At 40.4% G+C, this 17670-nt stretch overlaps 1 protein-coding gene across 1 annotated transcript in view; it reads right to left on the bottom strand.

The window, feature by feature from the left end:
• The window catches only part of SH3GL2 (SH3 domain containing GRB2 like 2, endophilin A1), a gene marked incomplete at both ends in the record, with an annotated part of 85941 nt that overhangs the window by 14360 nt on the left and 53911 nt on the right, over positions 1-17670 (bottom strand). The window contains 2 exons of the mRNA XM_080637808.1: positions 1174-1246; positions 3465-3533. Of these exons, the coding sequence (XP_080493934.1) occupies positions 1174-1246; positions 3465-3533 (142 nt within the window). The remainder of the gene's footprint in view (positions 1-1173; positions 1247-3464; positions 3534-17670) is intronic.

The raw sequence follows: 17670 nt of genomic DNA, 5'->3' as shown, positions 1-17670 counted from the left end.
AGTAGTTAACAATTTTATCACTAGCCTCATGTTTGTCAATCCTATGGCTTTTCCTGCAGAGTGCGTGTTGACAATGAGCAATGAATCTGCAGAGTCAAGTCATAAACAGTATTTCATCTGTTGACATAGAAACCGTTCTAGTCATCTTTATTTTCTCTCTAGCAGTTGTTGCACTTGTAAATATTATCCTTCCTTTTTTCAATCTGCTGGCAACATCATCAAATTATCCTCCTTCCCTCTTTTTCCAGCTATGAGGAAACAAATCCCTTTTAGTGAATGAAAATCTGGTCTGTACTTCCATGAAACTCTAAGATACTTATGGTAGGTAGAGTGTCCCATCTTACCTTCACGTTATCTCTGTTGATCCCATCAGTGAAGACAGCATTGACTTATTGAACTACTCTTGAATTTAATGGTTTACATGATTACAAGAGCTCCAGACCCCCGCTCCTTTGCCAAGAGAGGAGCATGCACCACTCTCTCTGCCCAATCACAAAAACCTTCCTTCATATAACCCATTCATTTATTTCTATTGTGAAGGTTCAATTTAGTCATCTTTGATTATGCTCTATTATCTACCATTTTCTCCAGTTCAACAGCTCTTTTGCATGCTACCATTTAGCTCCCTTCTTAGTAACTCTGATGAGGATGGGAAATCCCTAGAGGACTTCGTGAAAGCTCTTGTTATGCCTCCTCCGGCACTCTGGAGGAAGTTGCTTCACAACTTTGTCTTTATTCCCATTGTCTGCAAGGACTGCCTGCTCCTTCTCCCTCACACAGGGACTGCAGAATGCCTCATGCAGACACCCTCACTGTGCCTGATCCTGATCCCCAACTGTAGGCTGATGGCCTCATCCTGTTCCCATACCCAGGCTAGTGCCTGATGCCCAGGGCTGTTGCTGCACCAGTACTCCCTGCTGCCTGGCTGGAGCAGTGCAATCTGCCCTGCCTGCCAGGCACTGCCCTGCTTCCCCTGAGGAGTCCGTAGCTACCTCCAGCTCCCAGGGAGCCCCACATTGCTCGCAGTGCTGACATTCGGATGCCTGCAAGTAAATGCACCTATTTCACCAATTTTGTCTTGATCTTGACTGCACCAGTGAGGATGATATATTGGTGAGACAGAGTGTTTTCAAAAAGTGCCGCAAGTACTGTAAGGCTGTGAAATTACATTACCTGGGTTGGGCTGAAGATACTCTATTGTCTTTGCCATTATCTCCATAACTGCCCTGCTGGTAACATCCACTTTCTAAATGAGAGTTAAACAAAAAAAAAAGCATGAAAAAGACATGTTAAGCAAAAGGAAGACTTTTTTCTTCTTTTCTTTTAAAAATAAATTCTTATAAATTCTTTTCACTTAATTTCTGTGTCCCTGAGAACTGCCCCACTACCAGAATGGTGATAATACCAGGAAAACTACCAAAGTATGAGTCCACCATTTCAGTTCATAGCAGATCCATTCTCAAGTGAGGCCATTAGCACAGAGTACCTCAGGATATGTTGGGAACTTGATGTGACTTATTGTATGGTGCTAATACTTTCCATAACCTTGGGAAACTTCCGCAACATGGAAATTTTTTTGATAGAACAGCCACTAAAAACTATTTGCAGAATTAGCCATCTTTGATCCCTCCTCCTCCAATAACTGACAAAATGAGAGGAAAGGCTATGCCAATCAAAACCAACCACCAGTAATAAAATGAGCTGTCTAACTCTTTCAGAGCAAGTTCCGGTAAAATTGGGTCAAGGCAGACTAGGTGTCACTCAGTTTCCAATTTCAAGAAACCTATCAGCATAGACGCACTGGCCATTGATTTCCCCTGGCTGACTCCATGAAGAAGTTGTTTTATATTTAGAAATTTAAAACACTTAAACCTGAAAAGTGGGTTTTTTAGTTTCTTCTACTGTAACAGGAATTCTGGTTTTTGTAAGAAGTACTCTGCATCAGCTTCCTAAGCTGCATATAGCAAAGTGTGCAACTATTCTCCCTCTCAGAATCAGGCCTCAAAGAAAAAAATGTTGCTTTGGCAGGTTTGGGGATCCCTGTAACCTGTTCTGTACTCTGCATTTATGAAGACACATTGCATTTCTCTGCAGGGTAGCTCGTGTCCCACGGGGTGAACTCCTTTACCATAATGGCAAGTTCCTACTTCAAAAAAGAACACCTGAGACAGGTTGTTTGCAGCACACTGTGAGTGACGTCTTTCCCGTTCCCTCTTGCCACTGCCATCTGCCAGGTCTTGCCCTGTGCTTTACACAAAGAAGCAGAAGAGGTCTGCCAGCCCTCGATGAGTAAGTAGCTGAACTGCCTGGTAGAGAGCCCAGAAATGGCTAGGAGGCTGCAGAGGAGAGTGGGGGTGGGGAAACAGAAGGCCAGGGACAGGCAGAAGGAGCGTGGCCACTGCCTGCAGAAATGCTGGCAAGGAACGTGGGGCCAGGCGGGGAGTGTGGAGGAAAGCAATGAGTTTACTTCACTCCCTTCTCAACTCTCAGCGCTTTCATCTCCTGGGCTGCCATCCCATGCCACTCACCACCACTATATGGGACTTCACCCCTGGCTGTTGCAGTGTCCTATTTTCCACTCTAAACCTTCGACCAGTTTTCTGAATCTTTGTTAACATCTTCCAGTTTTGACAGCAGTGCCTATACTTGTGGCACATTCACAGGGAAACTGGGCAGACGGGGAGAAACCAATTGTGCAGTGCTTTCACAGGAAGAAGTACAAAGCATATGCCCTTCTCCTTTATTTTTTATCCAAGCTTTTTTCCCCATCTCACTGTATAAATGTGCAAATAGCTTCTGTTTCTCTCGATCAGTTATGTAACACATACCTACCCTACAAATCACCTAGCAGTAACTTGTGTTACAAGACTTGACAGGACCTTTCAACGTCGAAGCCAGAAAAAAACTGTCCATATTTATCCTTCCAACTGAAATATTACCACCATCACACCCAGCTGTGGCTTTTTCCCCGCTTCCTCCACAGAAGCACTCAGTGCTACAACTGCCAGCCTCACCAGGCAGTCTGCTGGGGGGGTTAACCCGATCTATCCACGTAACTTTGTCAGTGGAGGCTGCCTAACAAGATCTCTGAACCTGTGAGTGAATATCCCACTGTGACTGTCAACCCCCTTTGGCAGACAACTCTTGCTCCTCTTGACTGATGCTCGAGGAGCTGAGAATTCCAGGCACCCTTTACCAGTGAAATTACCGTCTTATAGACAGACTCGTTTTCAGAGATCCTCTACAATGTTTTGACCAAAGCTAATTTGTAGCTGATGTCAGCCTCAATCTCTGAATGAAATAGAAAAAAACACACGTAAGAAATATAAAGCTCAGTCTGGCTGAATAAAAGTTCAGTCTTTAAATATTATTTGAATGATTCAGGGACAGAAACTTTGGAATTCCTGTCCTAGAAAGGAAACTGAATGGTAATAATGGATATACCCTAATGTATTTAGACTTACCCTTTCCATTTCTTTGAAGTCATCATCTAGCTTGGTTCCTTCTGCACCTCCTACTTTTTCACTCACTTTCTGCAGTTAAAAAAAGAACAAAAACACATTCAGCAATAACTGAAAAATCTAGCCACCATGTTTTCCTGGAGAAATGTTTTGGGTTTTTTTGTAAGTTGGTACAACAGTCAGACATTATTCTTTTTGAAAAACTTATTTCAAACTCACTTTAAACTAAATAATGAGAAAATAATATGTTACTGCTTAAGTTCCAGAGACCCAATCTCCTGCTGGTGTCAGAAATATATTATTATCATGTCTTTGCAAGATCACACCTCTGTTTCTCTGTTGAATGAATGTCTGTATCTTGGAACTTATCAAGCAATTAATCATCAATGACAAATCTGTAGTCAGCAGACAGAAATATCCATGGTCACATGTGCTCACGAAAAAAGGAGGCACTCTGACAGAATAAACCGGGGAAGGAATCACGGCTATAAAAAATTTCTCATCAGAGCTGAAAAATGGCCCCAGCTGCTTTGCCCAATGTGTACCAATGCCAACACCAACAGTAATAATCATGCCTAAGCACAGAGCAAGAAGCTTCCAAGGCCAGACTCCAGCCACTCAGAAGACAAGAGGCACCCATAACCCCATGACTAAGAACTCTCAGAAACATACTGACTTTAGCCACTACCAAACCTTCACCATTAAGAATTGAGTTTCCAAATAAAAGTGATAGATACAAAAAAACTCTACGCACCACGCAAGACCTTGAGGTTCACATGAGTTATATATAAAATACCCATTTGACAGCTCTATTAGAAAGAATGAAAGGGATTTTTGGTTTCATATCTTTAGAAAATACTCTGTTTTTTATAAAATACTCAGTTTGAAAATTAATTGGAAAATTAATCTGTGCTACTGTTTCATTTCCCTGATTCAGTGGAACACAAGGAACTGAGTTTCCACTGTCAGTAAAAGTGACAGTAACAGATTTGAACAGTAACTGCTATGCAGCACCATTCAAAATGGATTATAGCAACTGTGTTGCCAGTCGCAAAGTGTTGTAGTGGTGTAATTCCACAACTAAGTCAGGTGCATATCATCCAGTGAATGTACTGATCTTTCATTAGGCTGTCATAAGAAATTCATTAGATTTATGATTTTCTGTTTTCTTCTATCCATTTATAGTTCTTTGTAGTGAAAGCCATGTAATTCTTCAAACTTTCCTAGGTGCCTCTGAATCATCTTTAGAATGTTGTAATGAAGTGTAACTACTGATTTTGATGAAGTGACTCCTGCAATAAAAAAGGAGAAACAAAAGAAAAATTGCCATTATTCTTCCTGGTTTCAACCACTGTGTTAACTTTTCTCTGGCTTTCTTTTTGCATGAAAAGGAAGAAAACTCACAGTCCATGATTCAAATGCCACTAAGAAAGTCCAGACATTTTGTTAATTTTAAATTCAAACTTCAGTTCACTCCAACAAAGCTGCAAGTGCAGCATGGCTAAGCATCTACTAATGCAGGCTATAATTATCTGTGCAATAGGAAATAGCTATCAGCTCTGTTTATTTTCTGTCAGCTCCTGGCAAATTAGTAGCCAAAATGAAGCATTAATGAGACCAGTATTATGAAACATCGTGAAAAAAAAACAAAACCCAAACAACAAACAAAGACTTTTACTTACTCCTTTTTCCTGTACAGAAGAGATGTGCAAACCCATGCAGACACTCTCTGAATGCAGATGAGTTTGCATGGTCTATATTACTGAATTTGCGCCTTACAGAGATTAATGAAGTGCCACAAAAAAATCACAGATTTCAAACTCAGTGCTGTTAGGAACAATTCTGCAGTGGCAAAGGGATAGATTCAGTGTCCTGAAAGGTGCTATTCATTTGCAGTTTCTGTGAAAAAATGGTACAAAAATAAATCATAGAAGATCAGAGTCTTTCTTTACCAGCCCTTGAATGAATCTTCTGCAAATGGACCTCCTATCCAGATGATATGCAAAATCTGCACAAAAGCTTTCTACCACCAAGATTCCATGTCCCTGAAAACAACAGTATGAAAATACTCTAGTACTTACATATTCAAACCAGATTTTAGATAACTTAAGTTCAACTCTAAAGGATACATAGTCCCCAAATGTAATTAATGTTCCAGCCCTTTTTCAGCTGTAGCTTTACTTCTCACCACTTTGAGGTTCTCTCATAGTTGATGAGGATTTGCAAAGTAATTGCAATTGTAATCCCCACAGATGCCCTGAAGTTCCCATCTCACATCTGCAAACCATAGCAATTATTCCTTCCTTTCATATTCATCATTATTTTAGCAGAGGAATGTATGGCACTATTAATAATGCAGATCTTTAGTAGTCACTGCTAAGTCAAAAAGGCAGGTCATTCTTCTAAACATGCTATAGATTTTTGGTCACTTTGTCAATATTAGCCTCATAATCACCATCGTGAGTCACTTATTTAAGGTTACTAACAAAACTATGTGCTAGCAAGAAAATTCATTTGTAAAGCTCTGAGTCAAGTACTGTTACAGGCAACAGAGATGAATCAAAGAAGAGGGACTGAGCTGTGAAGTCTTCAGTTCTGGAGCTGAGTGACTCGTCTTCCAAGGTAGTTACACCATAGGCCCTCAAAGAAGTACCTTCACCTCCATTATCCAGGAAAAAATCCAGTTTGGAAAAGCACTGACAGACCACAGGAAAGAGCTGAAACGAAATCCCACTTGAAATTTTAAACACTGGGGTTTTTTTCTTAAAGGTCACAGCCACTCAGCAGAGATAAGAACTCAAATTAAGGATTCAAATATAAGGAAAAAAAAATATAAATCCTCAAAAGTTTTTACCTCTTAAATCAGAGAAAATCTCTTTGCAAGGCCATAATCTAAAGAGGGCAGTTAGGAGCAGTGGGCCTGAGAAAGGCAGTCTAAACAGAGTTTAATTTGCAACAGAGCCCACATCTATGTCCATCACTGTACTAACTAAATTTAGAGATATTCTGCAGCCTGTTTATATCCATCCCCCAAATCAACTGTTAAAGCATTTCATTAAGGCTACCGGTCTTACCATTCTCTAAGATTGCCAGATTTGACTATAATAGGTCATGAAGCTATGCCAGTTTCATCAGCTGAGGATCTGCTCCTGCTCTGAAGATTAAGAAGCAGTCTAACAAAGCCAGCTAACAATTACAGCTAGCCAGAAAACAAACTGTCCTTTGCCATGTCATGTGAGTTGAGGTTTCAACATTTTGGTTCTTGCTTTACAAGAACCAAATGTCCCTATGGCTTATATTTCTTGCTTTACAAGAACCAAACAGCAGAATGAAAATTAGGCCCTTTAAATTGTCCTGGGAAATGGTAATACTACATCTTTAGTCTGGTCATATGGAAGAATTAAGACCCAATCTCATACCACAGCCAATATTATTTACTTCTTTTGTGATCATGCCTTCTCTAATGTTGATTACTTATTCCATCTTGCCCCCAAAAAGCCTTTGCAACAAAATTATCATTAAAATATCAGTATATTTTAATGAATAATAACAGATTCAACATCCAAACATTGAGTAAAAGTGTTGCTGTGCTCTGTATTTGGAGCTATGAATGCATGCCATAAAGGAGAAGAGACTGTTACTTTCTCAGTTTTACCATGGTGTGACTGCTTTGCAAACAGGGCATTCAATTTGCATCACAGGTGAGGGCAGTCTATTGTGGTGGTAACCTGTTCAAAGCTGGTTTCCTGCTTCCATATAGAAGCAAACTGCCTTCTGTACATGCTGCCAAACTTTCATGAAATTAATAGAGCTGGAGTCTCAGGTGACTACTACTTGTAGTTTAATGATGATCTTGCCGCATCTTCGTACTGTGCTAGGCTTTCTGGTAGCAGTTTGAACTGTGAGTTGCTCAGAAGGCACTCTAGTACAATGCAGTACCATAGTACTGAAGAACATCAATCTCACGGAATAGCTATCTAATCCACATTTGATTTACATTAGTATCTTGCAAATAGTGACAGCAGCATCAGGTTGCTATCATTATCAGTTAGAGGACTGCTGTGACTGTGCAAGCATATCTTTGTCATGTGTGACGTGCTGAATGATGACACAGCATTACAAAAAAATAAGGTTAATTACACAACTATATGAAATGGAACAAATGGCTGCATAAGTAAGGCCTACTATTTTTTTTTGTTTCATGTGAAATCCATCTGCTGAACCATACTCCTGTCCCTATGGCTTATATTTCAGATCCTGTCAGTCTTTAAAACCTGTCAGATCCTGTCAGTCAAAAGCCTGCCTTTTTAATATGGTCTACTAGGAAAGAAACAAGTTTCTTTTTTCCCCTAAGTGTAGGATTTATGCCACTTTTGTTGTCCCTACTGAAGCATTCTGACCAGCAGATGTTAATATTCTGCCTAGGTGGAAATAGTATCTATAAAACTGGAGTTTGTTCTAAAGCACATAGCACTTGTTTTCAGTCATACAAAATATTGAGAACTCAATGGTAAAACATGCCATTGTTACGTGTAAAAAAGATCCATATATTTTTGATGCACAAAAAGGTATTAATGACATCTTTTCCCCCACACAGAAGTCTGTACAGTTAGTGAAGGTCTGCCAACACTGTAGGCTTTTCAGGAGAAAACATTTGGAACAGAACATTTATAAAAAGCACAGTCTTAATCAAGAATATGCATTTTTTTATTATGATTATTCTATCACTTCACATGCTAGAGTAAGACAAAACTGCTCCTCCAGACTAATTTTTCTGTCTGTTTGATCCTGCACAGTTTGGCATTTATGGTATCAGAAATTGTTATCTCAGAACACATGTGAAATCTGAAATTCACGTTTATGGCCATAGCCCTGGTTCTCTGCAGATAATGAAGCCTATTTCCTTGCGCCAAAGGAAGTATTTAGTGTAGCATTAAGAGAGGAGTTTTTCTGATTTCAGATAAATCAGAATAAGGACTAAAAGAAAAACCCACCTCAAAAGCATATGTAAATCAGCTGTATTTTAGACTCCTCCAAGTAACACCAGAATTTATTTAAAATAAAAGAAGGACCTTTTCCAGGTTAGTCTGGAGGTAGCTTATCTTCAAAAACATGAAGAGGCTGTAAAGAATATCAGTGTTGGTTCACAACACCTTATCCTGTACTGGAAAGGAAATTGACCTGTAATTTCAAGTGAGGTACAGTGATCTTGATGAAGCTTTTACGAAACAGCTGATTTACCAAATGATCCAGTATCATTAGTATTGGAGAGCTACAGGAAACTCAACAGATGTGAGAAATCTCACCAGAAGCCAGAAATGCCTGGTAAGCCTCACACTTACATTGCACTAATTTGTTAGAGCAAAACCCACACTTCCATTAAACACAAAAGATTTCATGAGAGAGGAAAGCTATCACCCAGTCTCTCGCATTTAAAATTCTTTGAATTTTATTCTGTTTCTCTGTTAATTTGTAAACACCTTGTGCAAAATCATGACTGTCAATAGGACATGACATGAAAATGTAGAAGAAGTCACTCCAGCAGTAAAACAAAAATAGGATCCAAGCTTAATATGCATTTAAGATACAGTAATGCTCATTTACACTTCACTAGTAAATTTCTCTCCTTCAGTGGGACGACTGCGAGGACAGTCCACAATGCAGTCTGGAGCTTATCAGCACCAGATCCTTCCCTTGCAGAACTGAGGACCACAGCGACTCCAACTGAGGAGCACCGCTACCAAGGTCATGAAGGGGTCATGAAGACAGTGTGAAATGCAAAAGGGAAAGAATGAGAGATCCAAGAATCTCCAGAGAACTCCACTGTTTATCTCATGTTTGCACTTAGACTTTGATTATGCCATGGAAGCCTTGCTTTCTCCTTGGCAGAATGAAGAAATACACTTGCCTACCACATGGGAAAATTGTGAGCATTAATTTGCACCTGCTACTGCTTGCCATCAGGAGTGTATCTAACAACTGTTTGTGATGTGGTTTAGGTAAGCATCTGCCAGACAAGCCTGAGATTATCTTTTCCTTTTCCCTTCTGTCACTCAGCAGATACATTTAATCAGGAAATAATATACTCCCTCCCCCGAGAGCACTGAAATAACTTTCTTTCTGCTAGAAATCCTTGTTGGCTGGCTTGCTCCACCACACCAGCCACAGGCTGGGTAGGTTTATTCTCCCTTAAAAGTTCCCTTGACTCTGCTGTTGCATGCAGAATGTCAACAAAAAAGTACACTATTCAAAGATCAGGAAGTGAACTGAATTTTGGAAACTCAAGAGAAAAAGGAAGGGTATGACTGGACTCTAAAAGGCTTGCCTTCATCTTTCACAAAGGATCTTCTAATTACCCTTTACATATATACACAATAGCTTGGTCTTGCTAGTCCTCAAAGCAGCTAGTAGCAGGGCATATAGCCCTGTTAATAGCTCCACAAACAGTCTGAAGGTACATCAGAAAGCCAGGGAAGTTGGCTATAGATGTGACATACATACAACACAGGAACTGTGTCATACGCTAAAGACAAAGCCATTGCTAAAGCTTGTCAAGTCACGAAGGAAATTCTTCAGGGGACAGTATCTTCAGTAACACAATATAGTTAAGTGGAGCTATTTCTCCCCAAGAAGGATAAAAAGAGATCGGTATCCCAACCTCCAGCATTGATGCAGTGTTATAAATACGCGCTGTGAACCTGTCCTGTATTCTTACTCCCTTCATTTAGAATCAATCCCCAATTTGCCTTTTCGGTTTTTGTTTTTCATTTTCAGCTAAAGCTGTCGGGAAGCGGGGGGGGAGGAGGGTGTCTGGATCAAGCCTTTCTTCAACCAGCCTGATATAGCATTTTGCTTTCTGGCTACTAGCAAGGACCACACTGCAGAATTCCTGCAGTTCCAGCATCACAGGGAGTCATTCAAATTCAGCACCAGCGCACGATATGAAAGTATGCTGCAGGCGTCTGCACTTACAGGAGTTACTGCAGAGTCTCTGCTGCAATGCTACTGCATTACATTGGAGGCTGTCCATTGGTAAGTGAAATAAAGCAGGGTGATAGCAAGGGAAGAACTGCTGATGAAGTGCTGGTGTAGTAGTGCCCTGCGCTGCAGAGACACCCACCATGACAGATGAAGTAAGTATTACCCTAGAGCAGACAAAAATTTAAATCAGTATCATGCATTCCAGTAACAGAGATGTGCTGATAGCTGAGACACTGCAATGCACCCACAATAACCAAGATAATCCATTTCATGCATTTAAACCTATTTACTGAAGTTTCATGTGTTTTACCAAGCACACACTTTGGGAGGCTGGTTCTTCGCAAAGTTTAAGTTGAGCCAGAAGCTGGTCACAACCCCAGCACCTTTGCAGTTATGAGTATCCTCAGGAGCTGGCAAATAGAAGCTGGAAAAAACTCAAAAGCTGCCAGAAAGCTGAGGACAGTCAGAACACTGTTGTGCTTTTTTAACACACTGTCCCCAGCAAGCCACCAGTATGAGAAATACGGAAGAAACTGGCATTAAAAAGGTGGCTGTGTTAGCTAAATGTGCCAATCTCTGCTTTTTTTTGCAGTACAGAAAAAGAGCAAAGAATCTGTTCCCATATGTTGTCTATTCCCACATGGTATTTCATCTTATGACAACAGTAGCATAACCTAGTCCCTCCAGTGGACCTGTAGACAATAAAATGCTCCCAAGGTTTTCACTCTTGTGCAAAAGGACCTGGATTCAGATCCACAATTGTTACAGGTTCTCCACACAGCAGTAGTGGGAACCCTGCCCTATGCTGCAGTGCCACGAAGAAAGAGGACATCCGTGCTCTGTTTGTTTCTCTGAGTGCCAAAAAATTTGGTAGCTGCGTGAGTATCTCTTCAGTGCAAGTGGCTCATTCAGGTGGGTGGCGATAAGGAAACTCAGAGAGGAGCAAAACTAATACCAGAAGGCTTAGAGTTTTGGGGATTCTCAGATTTCTAGCCTAGAGAGGTGGTCAGCACCAACTTTCTCCTCTGGAATGCTATCAGTTGCCGGCTCTTGACTGTTACCATGACTAAATAATGCGTTACCATGAATAAATAATGTTTTTGTATTTTAGAAGGAGAAGCGTAAACCATGAAATTACGTATTCATTCACACTATTCTACTTCTCTGTCTCCAAAGCAATTTGTTTTAAGCTTAAAGGGGAAGATGCTTTCTCTGGTAGATAGAACTGCAGTGCTAAATTTAAATGCTGTACTTTCAGGCAGGTAAGCTGTGGATCTCAAAGGAAAAAAGAGGGAAAGACAGCAGCATGTATCCATCCATCATGTATCCATCCATCTAGTATCCTAATCTGGAGACCATGTACAGTAAGCTTGTGGATCATGATTCATTTTATCTCAACTACATACATTAACACATGCTAGCCCCATCTACATGGCTTCTAAGTTCAGCAGAAACAATGATGTCTGCCTTCCTACTGCTTCACTTGGCACATACAAGCGTGCCTCACCACACAGCAGATCGTATTTGGGTAGAGGTGACAGGTGGCTTAAATCACCCCATAGTTTCTTAGCTATGCCACCAGCCTGCTGGAGCTCACCTACGTCATTTCAACACTAAACCCTGTTTCCTGCAGCACTGGTTTCAGCTGCCAGCCGGGAGGCAGAGTTCACATTCACTCCTCATGAAGAGTATCAGTCAGTCTTGGCTACTGATCCAGCTAACTTACATGCACTGAATGCCAATTCTGAAAAACACTTGAGCATTTCATATGCAGGTATGGCAAGTGAGGAGCATGAGGGCACAGTTTACAACTTGCTAAGATCTCCATGAAACATGAAGTCCAAATATCTGAGCAGTACTATGCAAGCAGTGACACAATGATGTACTGTTGCTTGGTAAAGCAGACTCTACTACACATGACTTTGTTAAGCAAAACAACTACTCATTTTTACGGAATATTAAAGCTTTGGGGGCATTGTAATTTAATTTTCTCAGTACAGAAATAAATTTTAAGTTCAGCAGAACTAAATAGGGCATACTTAGATCCCCCAAAATGGCAAAATAACAGCACAAGAAATTTGCAGCAATTAAATCCCACTTAAGGCATAATTTGTAACTCTACATAATGTATACCAGTCTACATGCCTTTTGCTGGGTGGATATCAGTCTAGTCCTTAACATCTGGAAACGTGGGAATGCCAGGAACATTCAGAAGCTGCTAGAGGCCAAGAAAACAAAACATGGCTTAAATATGATTCATTGGTTTAACAGCTGTAGAAACTGCATTATTGTGAATTTTTCCCTTCTGAATTTGAAAGTGCATTTGCTGGAATCTGTCAGTGAATTCATTTCAGTGTGCCAAAGGCAGGTCATTAAAGATAGTCTGTTAAGGAAAGCATGTCTATATGCTGTTGCTGGTACAGATGTACATTTTATTTCTGGCATGCCTATTGCCATATGCCTAAGATGTTGCAGTCTGTACAGCACAAAAAAGTGCCTGTCCAAATTATTTGTATATTTTCTTATGCTATTGGCAATGTTGATAATTTATTAATTATATACGGAACAACCCAAAGCTACCCACTACTTCCAGTCTGATAGCAGAGCATTTAGAAATTGCTGAGATCTGCTTTAAGCTTTAACTTTTTTACATGAACACTACATAAACTAAGCTGAACGCCCTTTCCTTAAACTCACGTCCTGTGTCTCACTGTATAAAGGCAGTATGTGTCAAAGCACCGTTACCAGGGGCAGGAGAACACTACAGCAGAACAGCAAGCTCTGAGTATCTCTCAGGTGATGACCTTGATTGACTAAAATGCCTTTTTGCCCTTCTGAGAAGTATGCAAATGAGAAAGGAGAAGAGAAAGGGGACTGGATGAGTTATGACTGAATGAAACATACCCAGATAAAAGAAGAAAATGGCACAGAGGTCACCACTTAGGCTAACACTGGTCTGTGTATGAGCACGCTGCACAGCACAATGGCCAGGGGCAAATGCAGCTTTGCTTCTCCATCTGCAGCAAGGTCAGCAGGGGGACCATGTCAGAGTCCCTGGCAGGGAGAAGGAGCAACCCCTTCCAGCCGCAGCCCTAGTGGATTAATATTTTAATTTGCAGATGACAGTTTTCCTCCTTTCACCATTGTGTGTATCCGCTACCAGTGACAAAGTCTTTTTAAATGTAAGGAAACAAAGCCTGCACGAAAAAGAGACCCCAGACTCAGCTCTGACCTAAACAACACTATTCTGACTCACCAGCAGCGTCCAGGCAGTTACACAAACATGCCTCCATCAAGAAAAAGCACAGCTGAGCCCACTGCTCTCTCCCACTTACTTAAAAATGCTAAGAGGTACCAGAGAAATGAGAAAAATGAACATAATATCCCCCCGGAAACAAACTGTACTGTAGCAATGATCTCACTAAGCATCTCATGACCACTGCCAGGACTGATTATAAAACATCATGGATTGACACAACAAACTCTGCTTTAGATGCAGTAATAATACGTGTCTATGGTACTAGCTGGGATTCAAGATACTGATGCTTTAAGAAGGGACCTGTGACAAAGGGAAATGAAAATATTTTGCTATTTTTTACAGAATTTACAAAGCAGTGTCTCATTACCTGAAGGGATACAGAGATTTTTGAGAGATAACAATGAAATAGGTGTGTTTTCTTTTCTTTTTTTTTCTTTTTTTTTTTCCCTAATGATAACTCACAATTGGTTTGAATGGTGGAATACAGATGAAAATAAAATTAAAAAAAAAAATGTTTGGCTTGGTAAAAGGAACTGTGACCAGCTCAAAAATTGCCAATATTTGCACCTTTGACTATCTCAAGATATTTACAGTCTTTTAAGGTCTTTTACAGCAGCCGAAGCTCTGAGCTTCAGAATACATACATACCTGAAATTTCACAGAGAAATGTTCCTCTTAGAATGCAAATTCAGCTGGTTTTTGCCAGGTTATACCCCCTGTAATTTTAACATCATATGAGAATAAACTATTGCGCTGCCTTGGGAGAGTTCTTAATCTGATGTAAAAAGTAATTCTCAAGAAATCTTAAATATTTAACACTGCTGTTTCTTGCTTTAAAATACTGTGTTTGAATTATTTTCCAAAAGCAACATACAGGCAGAAATTATACACAAAGGAGGTCGGCTTGAAATGTCTAAATATGCTTTGCTGGTCTTGACCTGCCTTAGGGAACCTTCCAATCTACAGAAGATCCCAGACAAGCCTGCACAAAACATCCAATGGCAGTCAAAAGCTCCTGGAACTCATCACAGTGCCACCTTCAGGTTACCGAGACTCTGAGGAGCACAGATTTTTCACTGTTACCTGCTTATGATGATGCAGTACATGTCATGGTTTTAAAGATACTGTAAACTCATTTATCCTTACCGCCTTGTTGAAAGCCAGCAAATGAGGAAACCCCATATTACAAGTGATATCATACCCATACAGACAGCTTCAGACACCACTTCTGCTCATCTATGGGTGGGTCTCTGTTACACCAATAGCTTTACAGCATTTTTCCAGTGAGGTGTCTCAGTGACTGAACATGACCTATGCCAAGTCATTTAATCACCTGTGATCAGATTTCAGCATATATGCATTTTCCCTACACCACATCAGCAGAAGGGTGAATTAATCAGCTGGGATCCCAGGAGCCACCATGCCTTGGAGTTAAGAATGCTTGCAAAGTACCAATAATTTTCTTGGTAGAACAGCAGCAAAATTTGCTTCTTGGCAACCATGCGCATGCTTCCAGAGGTGATCTTTTACCACAGAAATCAGCAGAAAAATTACCACTGGCTTTACTGAGACAGGATCAGCTAAAGCAGCAGAAATGATGAGGTTTAAAACACCTGACCTGCTCAGAGGATGAGGGAAAGGCTGTGGATGTTGTTCACCTGGACTTCAGTAAAACCCTTGACACCAGTTTCCACAGCATTCCTAGAGAAATGGGCTGCTCATGGCTTGGATGGGTATACTCTTTGCTGGGTAAAAAACTGGCTAGAAGGCTGAGACCCGAACAGTATTAATGAATGGAATTAAATTCAGTTAGCAAGGTCACAAGTGGTGTTCCCCAGGGCTCAGAATTGGGTCCAGTTCTGTTCATATCAATGATCTGGATGAGGGGATCAAGTGCACCCTCAGGAAGTTTGCAGATGACACCAAGCTGGATAGCAGTATCGATCCAAAGAGGCCAACAGCATCCTGGCCTGTATCAGCAACAGAGTGGCCAGCAGGGCCACAGCAGTGAATGTCTGTTCACTGTACTGGGCCCTGGTGGGGCTCCACCTCGAATCCTGTGGTTCAGTTCTGAATCCCTCACTACAAGAGAGACACTGAGGTGCTGGAGAGTGTCCAAAGGAGACCAGATTTCAGGAATACCAGCCCAAAACAGAACAGTAATGTTAGACATTGTGAAAGAGAAAATTTTAAAGATATGCCAACCTTGTATGGTTTTGCATTTCATTATTATCTATCAGCTGCTGTTTGATACAAACAATCATACTTAACAACTATAGTGCAGTAGTCCACAGTTAAAGCCATTAGTCTCTTTGCTCTAAGCACCATTGTAATTGATTAATAAGAACACATAAAAGCTTTGCCTACTCTGGGGAGTTTTCTGCAAAAACACCTCCTTTACGGCTAGAAATACCCTGGCTCCAGCAGGCCTTCCAATGCTGGCAGTATGCCACTGACAATTGGAACAATGCTGTTTCCAACCGGGTTCAGAAATGGTTTTCACTCTGCAAAGCCTGGTGACCTACCTATACCTGGTCTCTCAGTACAATCAGCAAGGTGGAATTCAAACAGTTTAACACTTCTCTTTCGTTAGATAAAATAAAGTAAGGATAACTTAGACTTGAAGATGGCTGCTGGAATTTAAAAAAGCAGTAGCATAATGGCATGCTGAATTACACCTACTTTTGCACATGGAAGGTGAGAAAGAAGGAATGAGTAAAAATATAGCAACCCATTAACTACGAACATCTTAAATATTCAAATGAAGGCATTTTGATCCTTTAAATTAAGTGCAAATGTGGAAGACTGGATATTACACAAAATCCAATACTATCACCATGACAGTATGCCACCTGTTTCCTAGGGGAATCATTCTTGAGAGTTAGCTTTACAGGATAATGGCATTACAGTATCCAAAGAAAATGTGTTCCTTCTGCTTAAGAATAAAAACTATTTATGCCTTGAGCTTCTATACTGCCAACATTAATTTGGTGTGAGATTTGCAGCATAGCTGTACATCATGTAGTCACATCCTAACACAGGCATTACAATATATATGAGTACAGGTGAAGTTTGTTTGGTTGGGTTTTTTTAAATTATAAACCCCCATAAATAAATATAATATGCATATTTAAATGAAGACATGCAAGTACTAATATTTCTTTCCTTCACCATTAGCAATACAAAACTGACGATTTTATTGGTTGAAAAGTATCTAGAACTGAAGGTAGGGAATATGGAGACAGAGAAGAAGTCATACGGGCTTTTGCAATATCTCATTTTTCATACTTCATTTATACCAAATATGTCACTTACTTTGAAGTTCTGTAAAACGGTGGACAACAGATAAACCATGTTGTGAATAACCATGAACCTGTGAATAACATTTTCTCAATGTCCCAGTTCCTTAGCTACTGTGTGAAATTATAATACCCAGAATAATAAACTGGTTTTATATCTCTCCTTAAAGTATGCATGAGCTACGATGGGACCTAAAATCAGTCATGGTTTTCCTTCTGATTATGATCCAGTAATCTCATATCCCAGCCACCCTATGCCAACATAAGCATGAACAAACACTAAACAAGATCTATGGAAAGATTTTCGACATATAAATTTAGCAGCACTTTTCAAAAGCCAGAAAAACACCACACACAAGTGACACTGTGAAAATAAGCTTGGTACACACAATCTGACAAATCACAGCAGATCAAAAAAATTGTACGGGTACACATAATAGTGGTGTTCTCAAGAAAGAATTTTTACCCACTTCTTACCCTCAGGGAAGTCTCAGGTTCTCCATTAACAGTATGGGGGCCAAGACAAGGTGGGCCATGACCCACTGAATCCTGTATTAGGACTTTCAAAAGAGCCACATGGGAAAAAAAGCTGTAGCCTTAGCAGTGGAGTGGAAACAGCAGCCTGGAGAACACCACAGCACCACAGAAATACTCGGTAAGACAACTGGTA

This window comes from Psittacula echo (genome assembly GCF_963264785.1).
Source record: "Psittacula echo genome assembly, chromosome: Z".
Taxonomy (NCBI): Eukaryota; Metazoa; Chordata; class Aves; order Psittaciformes; family Psittacidae; genus Psittacula; species Psittacula echo.
The sequence above is the reverse complement of the archived record's forward strand: the minus strand, read 5'-3'. Positions and strand labels throughout refer to the sequence as shown.